Genomic DNA, 20,559 nt, shown 5'->3' on the forward strand with positions numbered 1-20,559 from the left:
CACCCTGTCTCTCTCTGTCATTTTCCTTTAGAACTTCCACCCTCACTGCTAAGATGGTCTCTGGAAGCGGCTGTGGTTTCACCTGCGAGTCTCAATGCCCCCCTCACCATGTGGGCATCCAGCCGCCCCCTTTCTGCATCACTGTCCCAGGGCCCATCATGAGCTGTGCCAATGATTCATGTGCCGTGTCAACTGATGCACCTTGCTGCGGCTATGGGGGTTATGGGGGTTACGGCGGCGGCTGGGGTGGCTTTGGAGGTCATGGAGGCTTTGGCGGTTACGGCGGATACGGCGGATACGGCGGCTCTGGTGGCCGGGGATGTGGATTCGGACCACGGTGTACCGGAGGCTATGGAGTTTGTGGATGGTGAGGACGGGAACTGATCGGCAAGGAAGATGGCTTCAGCATGGACAATAGATCTCCTGTTTCTGCTTTTATGAAGGGCTAAGTAAGCACTCGCTGTTTCAGAAGAAGCAGTGAGTGTTCAGGTCCTCTGAAGAGCGGATCCACCTTTCCTTTCACTTCTCCGAAGATATCGAGCTATTTCCACACCATGACTACCACCTTCTTCTTGCTGCCTTGCTTTGGGATCAAAACGGCATGTTGACCGCAATGACTTGCTTGCTTTGCTTAGCTGGTGTAAGGGAATCGATGGCAGTGAGCTGCCTTCCTGGTCAATGCAAGGCTCTTTTGGTACTACCAGCAGATGCAAAGCTTAGTGAAGAACCATCACTACTAGTTTCCTGACCTGTTGGCTGTAGGTGAACCTCCATCAGCTAAGGTTTACTCAGAAGAGACATACTGAAAGTTAATGAACCAAAGTTAGTGATCTCTATTAACTTAAATGGGTCAACTCTGAGTAGGATTAGCATGGGATACAACCCTGTACAGTATCTGTAATACGTGGAGAAGCAATAGCAATTCAGGGTCAATGCAAAGATGACACCAAGATAAATGCTTGTACTCTGAACAATTTAATACCAATGTTATTCCCTCTGTTCTTGGTGATCATTTTAGGCTGCAATCCTATACGTGTTGCCCTGGAAGTAAGCCCTGCTGAACTCAGTTTGGCTTACTCATAAGTCAACATGCATAGGAGTGCCGTGTTAGTGAATGACTGATGATACGTAGTGGTTGCAGGAACTGGGTGATCTCTGGAGGAATGTTGGGAGGGGCCTTAAATGAGACCAGATTAAATGGGGCTTGGTACAGAGCAAGTTCTTGGATTTGATACCACCGAATAAGAAACTACTAGTGTGTGCTCACACTACTGTTAGTTCATTTGCACTCTTGTTATGCTTTTTCCTGCCATTTGTACCCTCTGCACATTCCCTATATTAAAATCCCTAGTCTTCATCAAAGCAATATGAGTACTTGTCTTTAATATTATCATTTAGCATTTCAATCAGGGGTTTGGCACAGAAACTACTTTGGTTGCCCTGTCGGGAGAGAGACAAGGGAAATGTGTCCCTGTTAATTCTCCTCACACTCTTAGTGACTTTCAATACCACCCGGGTCAAAAACCCAGTTTAGCACCCCAGACGCATTTGTGTGTGCGCATACACAATGTGGTCTGTGTATAAACCACTGAGCCACATGGGCTTGCTGATCAGAATGTCAGCGGTTTGAATCCCCGCGACACAGTGAGCTCCCATTGCTTTGTCCCAGCTCCTGCCAACCTAGCATTTTGAAAGAATGCCAGTGCAAGTAGATAAATAGGTATCACTGTGGCGGAAAGGTAAACGGTGTTTCCATGCACTCTGGTTTCCGTCACAGTGTCCTGTTGTGCAAGAAGTTGTTTAGTCATGCTGGCCACATGACTTGGAAAGCTGTCAACAGACAAATGCCAGCTCCCTCGGCCTGAAAGCGAGATGAGTGCCGCAACCCCATAGTCGCCTTTAACTGGACTCAACTGTCCAGCGGTCCTTCTTTACCATCTCTCTCTCTCTCTCTCTCTCTCCCCTCTGGAGGCTTCGCCCAATGATGCTTGGGGAGTGTTCTTTAGTCTTGTGGAGCCTTCCGCATGGGTTTCCTCAGAGTTCACTGCTATCCCTCATGCTGTTTAACATCTGCATGAAACTACTGAGTAGGGGGCTTCCGGGTTCAGCGCCAGCGCCGATCGGCGGGGTTTTGTCTCGTCTCCGAGACGGCCCGTCCCTGCTAGGAGTGGGGAGGGCAGCGAGAGCGACGCTGCGCCCCTTAGAACCTCGGGAAGGGCGTCCCGGGGGCAAATTTGCTCGGCACAGACCCAATCCGGACTCCCCAACCCTTCGGCTAGCTCTAATAAGAGCTCCGGAGTGAGGAGGGTAGAAGTCGCGGGGGCCATTTTGAGCGGCAACGTTATTCTAGCAGGGAGAAGCTTCAAGCCGAAGGCGGAGAGCGCTGGATTCTTCCGAAAATAAAACGATTGGAAACAAGACTGTAAGTAACCTCACGATTTGGATTATAAAACAATTTGGATCTGGGAGAGAGGGGAGAAAAGAGGAAGCCACCACCACCACCCCACGGCAACAAAAGAGACAGTAAATAGAAACCCGAAGCCGTAAACAGAAGATTTGCAATTCAAAAGGATCCCTCAAAGGCATCAAAGAGAATCTCCCCTTTGATGCAGGGTGAAAGGGGAGAGAGACTGTGGTTGTGAGTGCCCTGCAGCAAGAGGTAAAGACTAAGAAAAACCTTTCTTTTCCTCGGGAGCCGGCAGCCCAGACAACCCAGTGAGTTGATCAGGATTTATAAGTCAATTTTTATTTCACTTTGTATTTCTGGACTTTGTGGAATTTCTTTTTTGGTTTAAATGTTTGTGAAATGTGAGTTCGAATTTTATTGTTAATAAGACTTGAAGAATGCAGCCAGTTTGTTAAAATGGAGTCGAGAAAATAAACTGTGATCATATTCCACCCCACGTGACAAGTTTTGACCTTGGCAGGATTGAACTATGTCAACAAAAAAGTGTTCCCCTGAGTTCCAGCGGTCTGTTTTGACCTTAATGTGGGAAACAAGAATAGAACTATGTCGAGAGGAGACACGACGGCAAGAGTTACAGCAACAATTTCAGATGGTGATGGCAGAATATGATTTTTTAGAAGATGAAGCTTTTGACACTGAAAAAGATGAATGTGAGAATGACAATGATGGTGACTGTGATTTGGAAGGAAAAGATGAAGATGAGGACTGTGATGATTCAACACAAAATGAAGCACACCACGAAAAAAATGATGACTTTACTCTACAAAAAGTTGGATGGAGTGCCCTGCCTTTGAGGGGGGCACGATTAGTATTACTGGAACTCCAGAACGCCCACAGGGAAGAAGGAAAAAATATGCAGAGAAGAGAAGAAATTCAGGGGTCCTGTATGGTGGCCTGGATGGCAAAAGACTGTAAACAGGGGGTGGGGTGAAGGGAAAGTGATGTTGTGATTATAAGGATGGATTAACAGGTTTATAACTGGTCTGCTGATTATGGAATTTGCTGGATTTGGGGGGGGGGTGGAGCCGGTAATCGGGGATGTAAGGTTAAATTGAGAATAGTTATAGTTTTAAAAGTGAATGGATTTTGGAAAAATGTGAAAATATGGAGGCTTATAGAGGGAGTAAAAATTAGGCACGGGAAGATAAAATGGGAGTTTGATTTTTCAGTGATTTGAATATTAGATGAAAATGTTAACAATCGATTTATAAGTTGTATAAGATACAAAGGTGTATTTTTATAAAGTAAGAAACTGTTGCAGATGATAAAAAAGGGATGAAAACCGGGGAAGGGGGGGGAGGGGAAGCCCACAAAATATGGTTTTACAATTATGAATGTAAGAAAAAATTTTCTGTTTTGTATTGTTTTTTTCTCTTTTTTTGCCCTTTCTTTTTTCTCTTTTTTCCTATTTCTATTTTTCTCTTTTTTTGGTATGACAATAGATGGTTGGATGGATGGCCTCCTGCGTACCGCCCTGGTTTGCTGGAGCTCCCTGGTGGCAGGGGGGGGCTTTGGGGTCAGGGGAGGGGGAGGAGGACAGAAATCCAAGCATAAAATGGACCATCTCTGACTGTTCACATACATGGGATACTTCTGTGGCAGGGGAGGACCCATGTGGGTGGGTAGGAAGGAGGTGGAAAAGGTGTTTATGTATGTACCGTTTTTTTTTGTATTTTGTAAAATTAATAAAAAGTATGTTTTTTTTAAAAAAAGAAACTACTGAGTAGGGCATGGGTATGCAAACTAAGGCCCGGGGGCTGGATCCAACTCAATTGCCTTCTAAATCCAGCCTGCTTATGGTCTGGGAATCAGCGTGTTTTACATGAGTAGAATGTGTCCTTTTATTTCAAATGCATCTCTGGGTTATTTGTGGGGCATAGGAATTCGTTCATTCCCCTCCCAATATAGTCTGCCCCCCCATGGTCTGAGGGACAGTGGACCGGCCCCTGCTGAAAATGTTTGCTGACCCCTGGAGTTGGGTCATCTGAGAACCTTGTCAGCAATAGGCTTATGACAAGCAGCTCTGCTTCTCATTTACATTTGAAGGAGTGGAAATGGATGTACCCGGTGCTATTCTTCTAGAAAAAGAGGTGCCAGAACTCACCATGAACACCTCCCTCCATCTCTTAGAATGGCATTGGCACCCACCCGAAAGGTGCTGGAACTGAGTTCCTCTGAGTTCCCCCTGAAAAGCCCCTGAGTGTACCATTGCTTTGCCTCAGTGATGGGCTGGATGAGAGCCAACAAACTGAAGTTCAATCCTGATAAGACAGAGGCACTGTTAATGGGTGGTTCCTTGGATTGGGTGGATGGGAGGTGGCCTGCTCTTGATGGGATGACCCTTCCTCAGAAGGAGCAGGTTTGGAGCTTGAGGGTATTTCTGAATCCACTGCTGTTGCTTGAGGCTCAGGTGGCCTCAGTGGCCCAGACTGCCTTCCATCAGCTTTGGCTGGTGACCCAGTTATGCCCCTATCTGGACGGGGATGGCCTATCTTCTGTGGTCTATGCTCTGGTAACTTCTAGGTTGGATTCTGGCAAGGCATTAGGGCTGCTTCTAAATTTGGTCCAGAAGCTTCAGCTCGTACAGAATTCAGTGGCCAGCTCGTTAACTGGGACAAGACGGTTTGAGCATCTTGCACAAATCCTGGCCCAACTGCGCTGGCTGCCAATTAACTTCCAGGCCCAATTCAAAGTGCTGGTTTTGACTCATAAAGCGTTTAATGGCTCAGGACCACAATATCTCAAGGACTGCCTCTCTCCATATGAACCTACCCAGACTCATCTGAGGCCCTTCTCTGTGTGCTGCCTGCATGCAAGGTCCAGAGGGCAGCAACATAAGAACAGCCTTTTCTGCAGTGGCTCCTTGATTGTGGAATTCTCTCCCCAGGGAAGGAGTGAAAATTGAATTGGAGCACTTTAAAAGGGAAATGAGAGATGCAAATAGATGGCTTTAGCTGGATATGTTAATCTCTGTTTACCTACTCACAGTGTAAAATTGTTGTTTTAAAAATTACTTTCTCAAACAGGGTTACCCATTGCCTCACTAAAACCTTAAGTAACATTATATTTTGTTTTGGAAAGCATTTTCTCAGAGGACTTGTTATTCACTCCTGTCTAACTGGAATCCCACTCAAACCTGCTGTCAGGAGCAGGTTGGGCCAGTTCAAGCCTGAGAAAGCTAAAGGACTATTTAACAGATCCAGACAAAGAAAATCAAAGATGTCTACTTGATAGAGGCGCAGTTAAGGAGAAAGGGCACCTTCCTTTGGCTGGCTTCCTTGCCTCCCTCGATTCTTGGAGCGCAGGCTACAAGTCATGGATATAACACACACATTTACCATCCCTGCAAGTTTGGTTTTTAGCCATTGAACCAGATTGGAAGGAGGCATGATTTTCATTTCGTCAGCTTCCAAACACATATGGGATTTGATCTGGATGAATGAGCCCCCAGCATGAACTGAGTTGCGTGATAATTCATAGCTAGTAATAGATGAGTCTCTCATGAGCAGCTGGGCTCCTGTGCCCTCCCCACGGTTGAAATCCTGCTCCAGGGAGATATATAAACAGAGCCAGGAAAGACCTCTTTCACACCCACCTCTCCCACTTCACACAATTTCTGCCCGTTAAATATTAGCAGCTACCAGTAGTGACTGGTGTTTGTTGGATTTTTTGAATAGTCAAGTTACTTTAGAGCCGGTCTAATGTAAATACTTTCTGTTTAAGAGAAACAGGTGCTGGTGATTTCTGTTAATTGCTCACAGGCGTGGGCTCTGCTCCTTGTATATAAGGCTCTGCCAGAAAGCTTTCTGTATCTCTTAGTTAGAAATCTCAATAAAAAAATTCCTTCAGTAGCACCTTAAAGACCAACTAAGTTTATATTTTGGTATGAGCTTTCGTGTGCATGCACACTTCTTCAGTGCATGCACACGAAAGCTCATACCAAAATATAAACTTAGTTGGTCTTTAAGGTGCTACTGAAGGAATTTTTTTATTTTGCTTCGACTCAGACCAACACGGCTACCTACCTGTAATTAGAAATCTCAGTATGATTTAAATCTCAGAACTGTATCTCTCAGTGAGATCAGTACCTTAGTTGGAGAATACTTAGTTGATTCTCAGTTGCTCTCAGTTTAAGAGATTCCTGGTTGAATCTTAGTATGAGAGTTGCTTAGTTATAATGCTAGTTTGCTGTTTAATTCTTGGTTGGTTTAATGGGAGTTATGTGGGTGTATTGTGGGAAGTTTGGATTGGATTGAAGGGCTGGAATGTGGGTAGATAAAGTTGGTAAGAGAGAAAGCATTTATCTTTAGTTTAAAGCCTTTATTTAAGTCAGTTTGTTTTTCAGTTAAAGAAACCCAATCGTTTGTATTTTCTTCTGTATACTTTTACAAGTGTATAGCTAGTAAGGGGTTTCATATAAGGGAGTTAATTCCCTACGCTCTTGGTGGTGCTTTCTTAGCCAGGTTGACTTCTGACTGTGTATACTCTGCGTGAAGCATACTTTAAAAGGCCGCTGGAAACTGGGATATATGATTTAGGTTAAGCAAGTTTCAATACCCAGTTTTCTCAAATATTATTTTTATTTTATATATACATATATATATATATTCCAAAAGTGTTGCCCATTGGGATCCCCTTCATGGATCAATGCCTTGTCGTGGCGAAGGGGCTTGAATAACTCAGAGAAGCTATGAGCTATGCCATGCAGGGCCACCCAAGATGGACAGGTCATAGTGGAGAGTTTTGACTAAACGTGATCCACCTGGAGAAGGAACTGGCAAGCCACTCCAGTATCCCTGCCAAGAAAACTCCATGGACAAAGACAACAGGCATATAAAAGTTATGACGCTGGAAGATGAGCCCCTCAGGTCGGAAGGCGTCCAACATGCTACTGAGGAAGAGCGGAGGACAAGTACAAGTAGATTCAGAGCTGATGAAGCGGCTGGGCCAAAGCCGAAAGGGCGCTCAGTTGCGGATATGCCTGGAAGCGAAAGGAAAGCCCGATGCTGTAAAGAAAAATATTGCATAGGAACCTGGAATGTAGGAACCATGAATGGAGGTAAGCTGGATGTGGTCAAAAATGAGATGACAAGAATAAATATCGACATCCTGGGCATCAGTGAACTAAAATGGAAGGGAATGGGCGAATTCAGTTCGGGTGACTATCATATCTACTACTGTGGGCAAGAATCCTGTAGTAGAAATGGAGTGGCCCTCATAGTCAACAAAAGAGTGGCAAAAGCTGTAATGGGATGCAATCTCAAAAATGACAGAATGATCTCGATACGAATCCAAGGCAGACCTTTTAACATCACAGTAATCCAAGTTTATGCACCAACTACCGGAGCTGAAGAAAGTGAAGTTGACCAATTCTATGAAGACCTACAACACCTTCTAGAAATGACACCAAAGAAGGATGTTCTTCTCATTACAGGGGATTGGAATGCTAAAGTAGGGAATCAAGAGATAAAAGGAACAACTGGCAAGTTTGGCCTTGGAGTTCAAAATGAAGCAGGGCAAAGGCTAATAGAGTTCTGTCAAGAGAACAAGCTGGTCATCACAAACACTCTCTTCCAACAACACAAGAGACGACTCTACACATGGATATCACCAAATGGGCAGCATCGAAATCAGATTGATTATATTCTCTGCAGCCAAAGATGGAGAAGCTCTATACAATCAGCAAAAACAAGACCTGGAGCTGACTGTAACTCAGATCATCAGCTTCTTATAGCAAAATTCCAGCTTAAACTGAAGAAAGTAGGAAAAACCACTGGGCCAGTAAGATACAATCTGAATCAAATCCCTTATGAATACACAGTGGAAGTGAGGAACAGGTTTAAGGATTTAGATTTGGTGGACAGAGTGCCTGAAGAACTATGGATGGAGGCTCGTAACATTATACAGGAGGCAGCAACGAAAACCATCCCAAGGAAAAGGAAATGCAAGAAAGCAAAATGGCTGTCCAACGAGGCCTTACAAATAGCGGAGGAGAGGAGGCAAGCAAAATGCAAGGGAGATAGGGAAAGATACAGGAAACTGAATGCAGATTTCCAAAAAACAGCAAGGAGAGACAAGAGGGTCTTCTTAAATGAGCAATGCAAAGCAATAGAGGAAAACAATAGAATGGGGAAAACCAGAGATCTGTTCAAGAAAATTGGAGATATGAAAGGAACATTTCGTAGAAAGATTACCATAATCAAGGACAAAAGTGGTAAGGACCTAACAGAAGCAGAAGACATCAAGAAGAGGTGGCAAGAATACACAGAGGAATTATACCAGAAAGATATGGAGGTCTCGTACACCCCAGGTAGTGTGGTTGCTGACCTTGAGCCAGACATCTTGGAGAGTGAAGTCAAATGGGCCTTAGAAAGCACTGCTAATAACAAGGCCAGTGGAAGTGATGATATTCCAGCTGAACTATTTAAAATTTTAAAAGATGGTGCTGTTAAGGTGCTACACCCAATATGCCAGCAAGTTTGGAAAACTCAGCAATGGCCAGAGGATTGGAGAAGATCAGTCTACATCCCAATTCCAAAGAAGGGCAGTGCCAAAGAATGCTCCAACTACCGCACAATTGCGCTCATTTCACACGCTAGCAAGGTTATGCTTAAAATTCTACAAGGCAGGCTTAGGCAGTATGTGGACCGAGAACTCCCAGAAGTGCAAGCTGGATTTCGAAAGGGCAGAGGAACCAGAGACCAAATAGCAAACATGCGCTGGATTATGGAGAAAGCTAGAGAGTTCCAGAAAAACGTCTACTTCTGCTTCATTGACTACGCAAAAGCCTTTGACTGTGTCGACCACAGCAAACTATGGCAAGTTCTTAAAGAAATGGGAGTGCCTGATCACCTCATCTGTCTCCTGAGAAATCTCTATGTGGGACAAGAAGCTACAGTTAGAACTGGATATGGAACAACTGAGTGGTTCAAAATTGGGAAAGGAGTACGACAAGGTTGTATATTGTCTCCCTGCTTATTTAACTTATATGCAGAATTCATCATGCGAAAGGCTGGACTAGATGAATCCCAAGCCGGAATTAAGATTGCCGGAAGAAATATCAACAACCTCAGATATGCAGATGACACAACCTTGATGGCAGAAAGCGAGGAGGAATTAAAGAACCTTTTAATGAGGGTGAAAGAGGAGAGCGCAAAATATGGTCTGAAGCTCAACATCAAAAAAACCAAGATCATGGCCACTGGTCCCATCACCTCCTGGCAAATAGAAGGGGAAGAAATGGAGGCAGTGAGAGATTTCACCTTCTTGGGCTCCTTGATCACTGCAGATGGTGACAGCAGTCACGAAATTAAAAGACGCCTGCTTCTTGGGAGAAAAGCAATGACAAACCTAGACAGCATCTTAAAAAGCAGAGACATCACCTTGCCGACAAAGGTCCGTATAGTTAAAGCTATGGTTTTCCCAGTAGTGATGTATGGAAGTGAGAGCTGGACCATAAAGAAGGCTGATCGCCGAAGAATTGATGCTTTTGAATTATGGTGCTGGAGGAGACTCTTGAGAGTCCCATGGACTGCAAGAAGATCAAACCTATCCATTCTTAAGGAAATCAGCCCTGAGTGCTCCCTGGAAGGACAGATCGTGAAGCTGAGGCTCCAATACTTTGGCCACCTCATGAGAAGAGAAGAATCCTTGGAAAAGGCCCTGATGTTGGGAAAGATTGAGGGCACTAGGAGAAGGGGACGTCAGAGGACAAGATGGTTGGACAGTGTTCTCGAAGCTACGAACATGAGTTTGACCAAACTGCGGGAGGCAGTGCAAGACAGGAGTGCCTGGCGTGCTATGGTCCATGGGGTCACGAAGAGTCGGACACGACTAAACGACTAAACAACAACATATATATATTCCAAAAGTGTTGCCCATTGGGACTGATGGGGTGGAAAGCAGGGAGTCCAACAGTAGGTGGCGCCAGAGAAAATTATAAGCAGAGTCAGCTTACATTAGTTTTGTCCCCATCCTCAGATTGTGTCTGTTGCTTGTAGGAAGGATGATAGACAGGTGTGTGAAGAAACTAGCCTACTGGACAAAGGTGAATTTTGCATCTGTTGTTCCCTCTACTTTTCCCTCTTGTCTCGCCCACCACTGGCACATGGCCACCAGAAGTGGCTAAGGAATGGCCTTCAGGCTGAGAAAGGTCCTCCAGCCCTGCTCTCGAGAAGGTGGGTCACTGTAAGACCATCAAATCCAGAACCTACATTTACCTAACTCTGCCACTGACTAGATTTAAATTCCTAAATGCTCCTTCCATGTGCCCAACTGGAGTATCCTCCAGCCAAATGCTACCAGCAGCTGCAATTGTACCTTCTCACACTTTGCTTCATTAAGACTGAGAATGAGCAGTGCACTCCATATACGATCACCTCTACTTCTATATGCCCCAGTCTTTTCCTACCACAGATGTGTCCCTTTCTATCTGGCCCTCCAAACCCACCCTATGACACACTCCTCACTGGCTTTGCACCATTCTTGAGTTTTAGCCTGGCTGGAATGTGGCCTTGGACTCTGACCGCACCTCTTGCCTGCCTGGATGGAGGACAGAGAAGGGCGTACCACAGGATATGTGGAAAGTATCCTACTGGACAAAGGTCATATTTACATTATTGGTTCCACCCACTTCTGCCTTTGGCCCCTCCCAGCAGCGGCATGTGGCCTCTCGGAGGTTGCCCAGAAGAGGTTGTGCTCCTCAGGGTTGAAAATCACTCCCCATTCCTAAATTACCTTTAGCATTAATAGGAGGGGAAGGGAGTCCTAGGGAGATAGCTGTGCTTCCTGCATTTCAGGGGGTCGAAGTAAGTGAATCCTTGGGTCCCTTCCAACTCTAGAGTACTATCATGCTACGAGATAAATTCAGCCACAGAACAAAGAATATTATGATGCAATGAGATGTTTTTAATAGCAAGTCGATTACAGAAAGAACACAACAACATGGAAGGCTAAGGATTCGGATTTCTAGGTTTCTGCTGGAAGGGAAATGCGGTTGTGCTTGAAGCATTGAGGAGTCTAGCACGCAAAAGGAGGTAGATAGGTTTTTCAGCATTTTTTTTTTAAAAAAATCAAATATTCTGCCAGTGGATTTTTCTTGGTCATCTGTCTTCTTTCCTCCTGTTCCTGTGGGGTGGGATAGTCATTTACCAGCCACATCCCCATCGAGAGTAAGGGTAGCATCCTTTGGAACCATAAGCACCATAGCAGCCAGATCCACCGTAACAGCCGTAACCACCGTACCCTCCATATCTGCATGGGTCATAGCACCCAGTACGGCACGTTGTTGAGCCATACCAGTGCCCATAGCCGCTGCCATAGCAGCAAGGATCATAGCAGCTGGTGCTACAGGAGGAGTAGCCATAGGGCCTGCAGTAGCCACCATAGTAAGTCATGGTCTTCACTTGAGTTAGATCTGCGGACACAGAGTTGAAAGCATCATTCCTTCTGGAAATTTATTTAACAACTGACATTAAAACAGGCATCAGAATCATGGGATCGTAGGATTGTGGAGTTGTAAGGGACCTTAAGAGTCACCTAGTCCAACACCCTGTGATGCAGCACTCACAGCTAAAGAATCCCCAACAGATGCCCCCCAACCTCTGTTATAAACCTCCAGTGAAGAAGACCCCCCCCTCCAAGTTAGTCCATTCTGCTGTCAAACAGCTCTTGCCACCAGAGTTCTCTGCAATGTTTAACTGATTAGGGGAAAAGAGAAGACTGCAACGCACCTAAAATTACTCGGTTGCAGCCAATGCTAGTCTTACTCAGAGGAGACCCATTGAAATCAATGGACCAAAGTTATCAATGTCCACAGTAGCACAACCATCAGAAAGCATCTCTTTAAAAAAATCATGTGATCTGCTAACAGGCCAGCATCTCAACACGACTACCATCTAAAATGCTAAAATGACCCATTTCCGCTTGTTTCTTGCTTATAAGAAAAAGTATTTTTAACAATAACAATAACAACAATAATATTTTTTTATTTATACCCTGCCCTCCCCAGCCAAGGCCAGGCTAATAATCATAATCATAATCATAATCATAATCATAATCATTTCGCCTGATTCAGCAGGGCCCTTCTCATCTTATGTCATATCACAGAAAGAAGTCGAAACTTAACTTTCTCATGTTAATTTATCATTACCTAGATATGGATAACTTTTGTGACGTTATTGGATGGACCTGTTTTTCCTTTATAGTTTTAAAAGCCATTCAATCGCTAAAGAACAAGTCACCAAACCAGGAACGGAAGAGATCAAGAAGAGCTTAGGACAGAGTCAAACTTACCGTGATCTTGAAGCAGCTGGAACCAAGAAGTGTTCTGTGATCAGCAATCCACATTCTGGTTCCTTTTTATACTTTGTCTCTGGCGTATAACTCATAATAATAATAGTAATAATAATAATTTTATTATTTATACCCCGCCCATCTGGCTGGGTTTCCCCAGCCTCTCGTGATTTGTGCATCCAATCCCAGTTGATGTTCTAATTAGTTACCATCCAGTTAGGACCTTGTTCACCAGGAAACATCCCTCCCAAAGTGCTGTCATTATTTATTGCACTGTGGGTCATAATGAGCACACCCTCCCGTGGGTTCCTTTTAATTTAAAACTTTATGGATCCCCTTTGTTCTGGTAATGTACCAACAAGCCAGCATCTTTCCTCCTGCCTCTAATGCAGGGGTGTGGAACATCTAAGACCATATAATGAACTGCTGAATTGGGACAACGGCCCATCTAGTCTGCCATCCTGTCCACCAGACCCTCCAAGTGTCTCTGTTTTCCAGGATTTAGAGAAGCCCTCCCAGTTTCTGATTTGATCCCGGAATGTCCCTTTTCCTCAAGTTGTCTCTATTTTCACTGGAGAAATGTTGGCAGGTATGAAATTATCTGACCCCTGAGCCATCTGAAGGCGATCCTGTATAGGGAAGTTTTTTGAACATTTAATGCTTTATTGTGTTTCTATATATGTTGGAAGCCGACCAGAGTGGCTGGGGCAACCCATTAAGACGTGTGGGGTATAAATAGTAGAATTATCAGTGTGAAATGGGACATCTCTATTTCCATTGGAGAAATGTTGGAGGGTATGGTTCACACCACGACTAACCAGATGCATGTGGGAAGCCTGAAAGCTGGACATGACCACGACAGCACTCTCCCTACCCACAATTCCTAGCAACTGTCATTCAGAGGAATACTGCATTTGGCAGAGGATGTGGCGCACAGCCATTGTGGCTAGCAGTTACTGATCTCCTTATCCTCCATGATTTTCTCTAATCCTCTTTGAAAGTCATCCAAGTTGGCGGCAATTACAGTCTTCTGGGGAATTGAGTCTTCATGCACTGCATGAAGAAGGTCCTGAATATTTCAACTTGTGGGTGCCCAGTGCTATGAGAAAGGGAGAAAACTTTCTTCCACCCACTATCTTCATGCTATGCATAGTTTTATAAACTTCTGTCATGTCTCTAAACTTACTTGCCTTTTCTCTTTAAGGTCCCAAATGCTGGAACTTTTCCTCACGCGGGTCCTTGGGCCTTCAAGCATCACCATGGCAAAACCACAGTAATTAACCACTGTGGTTAATTAGGAAGGGGAACCCAGGGCAATTCTGATGGGCATCTCATCACGCGTCTGCACATTCCAGCCAAATTGCCCTTGTAAAGTTGCACACGAGCTTCATCGCCACCTAGAAGTTTATACGAGCCGGTCAGCTATTGCAGCCTTTTCATTATTAGTTATAGGGATTCTAACATTTCTCAAGGAAACCTATAAATGCCATCGACGAAAATTAGTCATGTAATGGTGTGTGGAGTTTTGTGCAACTCTGGTGTTAAGAGGTATTTGGCCACGTGCTTTGATTCAAACTGCGAACAAAGGAGATTCCACCACGTTCACTACAATAATGGGTGTTTGGTTCATGTCCCCAGATTGTGGTGGAGCTGGCCACATCCGGAACACCAATGCTCAGTAAACTGTTCTAGGCTTGAGGGTAGGATAAGGGCTGCCATTTCACAGCTTAGGACCAATCTCCCACATCCAACATCTAATACAAATTGAGCTGTGCTATAAGGCTTCAGGCAATTCCTTTGTAAATTAATACACGTTAACTTTGAACCTGGCAGAGCAGCAATCCGGATGTGGCATTCTTCATCAGCTGGAGCTTTCAAATGACGATCGAGGGCAGCCCCAAACAGAGCACATTTCAGTCATCAAGCCTCAAGGGTACCAGCATGGGGGCTACAGTGGTCAGGTGTTGTTGGACTACAAATCCCATCAGCCCTGCTGCTTGCTGGGGCTGATGTGATATGTAGTTTAGCAACAGCTAAAGGGTCAAACATACCCCCACGTCAGGGCTACAGGTCAGGATGAAAGATGCAAGGCTTCATTGTCTGTGAAATTAAATATTTATTCAAGGAAATGGCATGCAACTCAGCAACCCTTCTCAGCAGGTCTTGCCCCTATGGATAATAATAATAATAATAATAATAATAATAATAATAATAATAATAATAATAATAATAATAATAATAATAATAATTTATACCCCTGCCCAACTGGCTGGGTTTCCCCAGCCACTCTGGGCGGCTTCCAACAGAATATTAAAAACACAATAAAACATCAAACATTAAAAACTTCCCTAAACAGGGCTGCCTTCAGATGTCTTCTAAAAGTCAGATAGTTGTTTATTTCCTTGACATCTGAAGGGAAGGCATTCCACAGGGCAGGCGCCACTGCCAAGAAGGCCTTCTGCCTGATTCCCTGTAACCTCACTTCTCACAGTGAGGGAACCGCCAGAAGGCCCTCTGAGCTGGACCTCAGTGTCCGGGCTGAACGATGGGGATGGAGACGCTTCTTCAGGTATACTGGGCCGAGGCCGTTTAGGGCTTTAAAGGTCAGCACCAACACTTTGAATTGTGCTCAGAAACGTACTAGGAGCTAATGTAGGTCTTTCAATACTGGTGCTATATGGTCTTGGCGGCCATTCCCAGACACCAGCTGCCGCATTCTGGATTAATTGTAGTTTCTGGATCACCTTCAAAAGTAGCCCCACGTAGAGCATGGACCATTCTGGCGAGACAGTGGAGCACTTGCCAGGACTGAAGGTCCCTGCCTTCCACCCTCTCTAAGCCTCCCTCTCTCCCAGATATTTCCCAAGTAGTCTCAAACTGTGCCTGCACAACTCTGGTATCTGTTCGACTCTTCTCATTATCCTGCTCCCGGGAGGGGAGCTTGTCACAGCAGGAGAGGGAAGACTCCCTTGATTTTCCGGCAGTTTCTTGACTCCCTTCCTCTGTTTCAGCCTCAGAGTCTGAACTGCTCCCTGTCACCAGCTCTTCCTGCTCACTAAACCCTGTTGCCCCTTCAGCATCCAGTCCCTCCTCCCAATCCTCTTTCTCTGACCTCTCCTCAATGTCCCACCACCAATCTCCTGGCTCTGAGCCTTCCTCATCTCAGGGTTTCCCTTGGGGGTTCCCCGGCTGGTGCCTCCCACTGCTCCTCTTCATCCGGTCAGTCTTTGACACCCCACTTGAGGTCCAACTCCTGCTGTAGATAATCCTGAGCATAGCTGCCAAGTTTTCCCTTTTCTCGTGAGGAAGCCTATTCAGCATAAGGGAAAATCCCTTTAAAAAAGGAATAACTTGGCAGCTATGATCTTGAGCTAGATGGACCATTGCTTTGGCTCATTATCAAGCAGCTTCACATGCTCCTATACACATTACTGAAAAGTTTCCTGGCGTCCTGACATTTAAGTTATGCTGCTAAGATGACCCAAGAGGAACTCAACAAATGGGTTGTGTTGGGAAACCATTGACGCCAGTAGAAAGGTCCCATGAAATGCAACAGTTCCCAGAAATGCTTGAGCAGCAAAGGAACTATTCACGATATCCCAAGATGCTGCATTAATAACATGGAGTGTTTTTTAATCATGAAGAACAGCTGTAACAATTAGGAATGGATGGAAAGATATTGCATGCAACCTGAGGAGCTAATTAGCCATCGAATAATTAGGACACTCTATTGCATTCCAAGGTGTTGTTCCTGAGCACAAAGAGGCCATCAGTTAGTATAAAAGCCATTGCCAGTCAGCCTTCTTCCAACAGCTTCTGTTGACTTCTCTTTCTTCTCAAGGAAGCAGGTAAGTTAAATTCTACTCAACTTCCCCAGACTAGTTGTGGGCAAGCTTCATGCTTGAACTTAGAAACCTGACAATGCTAAATCAGACCATTGAACCATTCTAGGTAAATATTCTCTACAATTTCTGGCAGTGATTCTGTAAGATTTGAGATAGGGGTCTTGTCCTGGGGAGCTCTTGCCTGTCAGTGTAGACAATATTGATCTAGATGGACCAATAGTCTGTCTTGGGGAAAGGCAGTTTTCTCTGTTCTGATTTAAATCAGTCCATTCTTCAGAATCCTTACGACTAGAATCTGATTCCATGTTCAGTGAAAAGGCTGAAGTTTGGGTAAAGAGCATCTGCTTTGTAGGCACAAGGTTCCAGGTTCAATCTTTAGCAACTCTTTGTAGGGTTGTGGCAGACTCCGGTCTGAAAGAATGCACAGTGGTAGCCTGGAAAATGTGGAGCTGGTTCTTACTCAGTATACAGGCAGTTTCCTATATTCCTGTCCTCCTCTTCCACATCTGGGGGAAGCAGACTTGTTTACTGGAACTTCCTGCATTCCTGGCCACACCATTGGATGAAATGCAGAGCAACAAGGAGACAGAAGAAAATTTGGGGCAGGGACAATGGCTGGAAGGGATAGCTCAGGCATCCCCAAACTTTGGCCCTCCAGATGTTCTGGACTACAATTCCCATCTTCCCCGACCACTGGACCTCTTAGCTAGGGATCATGGGAGTTGTAGGCCAAAACATCTGGAGGGCTGCAGTTAGGGGATGCCTGGGATAGCTGAAGCACTGTTTAAGAAAACAAGCCATATTTGTGGGTCTCTTTAGCTTAACATTATACTCATTCATATTCTGGGTAAGCCATGCTATTAACTCCCAAACTCTTCCTTCCAGACCCTCCGGTGTTCCAGCCAAGATGACTTACTCCTGCAGTGTTGCCTGCAAGCCATGGAGGTACCAGTCGTGCTGTGATCCATGCGGTTATGGTTATGGTTACGGTGGCTGGTCCAGTTCCCGCTATTGCTCCCCCAGATGTTATGAGCCATGTGGGTATGGCTACGGTTGCTATGGTGGCTACGGTGGCTACGGCGACTGTTGTGGCTCAAGGTGGGGCTACCCCTACTCCCGCTGGGGGTGTGGTTGGTGAACACAACAATGTCAGCTGGATCACCTGCAGGAAAAGGAATCGCCGGACCTTCAACTGAGCTTGCCTAGTGATAGTCTTGAGAGAAGCTGAGCGCCCCTAATGCCAACCAAAGTCAAAAGTAGCTGTGGCTTCTCAGCACCTCTAAAGCTTTCCTTTAGTTGCATCTTCTGTGTATAATTCCATCATGCTGAAGCAATCTCACTCCTTCTGTGATTTCATCTACATCTTTGCAAATTAGCATTATATCTTCACCTGTGTGAACTGCAAAACTATCCTAATTAATAATAAAGCTATTGCATTTTGAGAATTGACCTCTGGTTGTCCTCTTTTGCCGTCTGATCCTGGTCACACTTGATGACAGAAGTCCATGCATCAATGATGATGGGAAACACTTGTCAACTTATTTCATAAACAGTAACAAGAGTGTCCTTTGTACAGCTAAAAAGTATCAAAAGAGTTTTAGCCAGTTGACTCCTACTCGACACAGACCCATTGAAAATAATACACCTAAGTTAGCCATGTCTATTGAATAAGTCTACTCTGAGTAGAAGTAGCATTCCTTGGACCTTGTCCATGTGACTCCACTAAGGGAGGTGAGGAGGTTGGTGACACAAGAACAGGCCTCCTCAGTGGTGGCTCCCTGTTTATGGGACGCTCACCACAGTGGCGCACACAGCACTATCACTCTGGCAAAAAAAATCTCCACTTCTGCAGGTCTATCTAGCCACCTGAACCCCTTTGCTGGTTTTTGCAGGACCACAATACCTCAAGGACTGCCTGTTTCTCTATGAAAACCTGGACCCTGAGATCATCTTATGAGGCCCTCCTTTGTGTTGCTCATCCTTGAGAGGTCCGAAGGGTGGCAACACGAGAACGGGCCTTCTCTGCAGTGGCTCCCCATCTGTGGAATGCTCCCCCCAGGGAAGTTCACCTGGTGCCTTCATTGTACACCTTTAGGCACCAGGCAAAAACCTTCCTTTTTAACCAGGCCTTTGGTTGATTTGATTGACATCCCATGCCCTTTTAAAATGTGGTTTTTTTGGGGGGGGGTGCTATTGCGTTGTTGTTTTTATTTTGATTATATATATTGTGGTTTTATATGTTGATCTTGCTTTGTGAACTGCCCTGGGACCTCCGGGTATAGGGTGGTATATTAACAACAACAACAACAACAACAACAACAACAACAACAACAACAACAACAACAACAACAACAATGGCTGATGGGAATCACCTGAGAGGTGGGAGAGAAGGCAGGATAATATAATAAGGTTTATCTTGGACAGTCTGAAATGTTTCCCTTGGGAAAAGCACGGACCCCAATAACTGTTTTCCATGCCTTGCTCTGTTTTAGCAAACCATTCTAATCCTTGCAACATGAAGGGCTGTAACACCAATCTCTCGACTCATCTCAGACCTATTTGCATGTCTAACAAACCATATATCCTACACCAGAGATGCCATTTTGATTGAGGGGGCCCAACATGATGTCGTGATGTCACACACATGACATTGCGAGAAAACAGGGTGGAGCTGAACGGCCTCTGAATATTGAGGGGGCTCAGCCCCCTCAGAAAATACATGGGGGGGGGTGAAACTGTCTCAGCCCCTAGGAGTTGGTGCATATCTCCCACACAAGGGGTGAAGACCAGCAATTTAATAGTCCAGGAAGCAAAGTGGTATGAAAAGGCGAACAGCCATCTTATCAGTTATAACAACTGAGGGGCAACGCAGGTTGAAAAATCAGTTTGGAGCACTTGATAGATAACAAATTAAGATGATGGCAGAGAAGGGCAAGGACATGGGTGGAGAAACCTGTGGTGACGCAGTTTTTGTATACTGTATATTGAAGCAGAATTAAATAGTCAGGTAAGACAGATGGTTGAAAGAATAAAGAACACTTAGGTTTATCCAGGTGCCTTTGGAAGAAACTGGTTTTCTGGATCCATTTCAATCGAGGTTTTGGCCTAGTTTTGGCACAGAAACTGCTTCGGTCACCCTATATGATGACCTCTGTTGAGAGAGAGACAAGGGAAACATGTCCCTGTTGATTCCTCTCGACCTCTCAGCGGCTTTTGATACCATCGACCATGGTATCCTTCTGGAGTGACTAACCAAACTAGGGGTGGGTGGCACCGCTTTGTGGTGGTTACAGTCCTACTTGGATGGTCATTCCCAGAGGGTGTTACTTGGGGAATGCTTTCCAGCCCCATGGAACCTTCAATGTGGGGTTCTGCAGGGCTCGATCCTATTCCCCAATTTGTTTAACATCCACATGAAACCACTGGGTGGGGGTTATCCAGAGGTTTGGAGTTGTCGGCAGTATGCTGATGACACTCAGCTCTCTTTCTTCTTTACATTTGCAGGTGAGGCAGTGGAGGTGCTGGACCAGTGTCTTACTCTGATAAATCTTTATTTACTAAATATAAGAAATACCCTCCATTATCCATCTTAACTACAGATCTTTTACCCAGGAACTTCAAAGACAGTGTTGCCACATATGCAGGCCTTAAATGCAGGCAAACCTTGTTGGCCCTTAATTTTCATCTGTTAAACGGAGCTCTTAGTTCTGATTACCCAGCTGAACTTACTTTCTGGTCAGGTTCCCGAGCCTCTACCATTGATTTTATCTGGACATCAGTAGAGTTGATTCCCAAAATCACTAACTTTAAGGTGGTAACGAGGCTGGAAAGTGATCATTTTCCCTTAGAACTTTCCCTGACCCTGGCTGGAAATCTGGACACGTATTCCTGTGTGCCTTTAACAAACAATCAGCTGCAGATGAGGCCTATTGCCTCAAAATGGACCGACAAAAT

The 20,559-nt window shown here is 45.0% G+C and overlaps 1 protein-coding gene across 1 annotated transcript in view; it reads left to right on the plus strand.

The window, feature by feature from the left end:
- Window positions 1–213: 213 nt before the first annotated feature.
- LOC148683217 (uncharacterized) overlaps window positions 214–20,559 on the plus strand; it is a 33,270-nt gene continuing 12,924 nt past the window's right edge. Inside the window, exons 1-3 of the mRNA XM_088659933.1 lie at window positions 214–367; window positions 4,669–5,264; window positions 16,602–16,608. Of these exons, the coding sequence (XP_088516059.1) occupies window positions 214–367; window positions 4,669–5,264; window positions 16,602–16,608 (757 nt within the window). The remainder of the gene's footprint in view (window positions 368–4,668; window positions 5,265–16,601; window positions 16,609–20,559) is intronic.

The sequence above is a fragment of the Zootoca vivipara genome, chromosome 16 (assembly GCF_965207765.1).
Source record: "Zootoca vivipara chromosome 16, rZooViv2.hap1.1, whole genome shotgun sequence".
Taxonomy (NCBI): domain Eukaryota; kingdom Metazoa; phylum Chordata; class Lepidosauria; order Squamata; family Lacertidae; genus Zootoca; species Zootoca vivipara.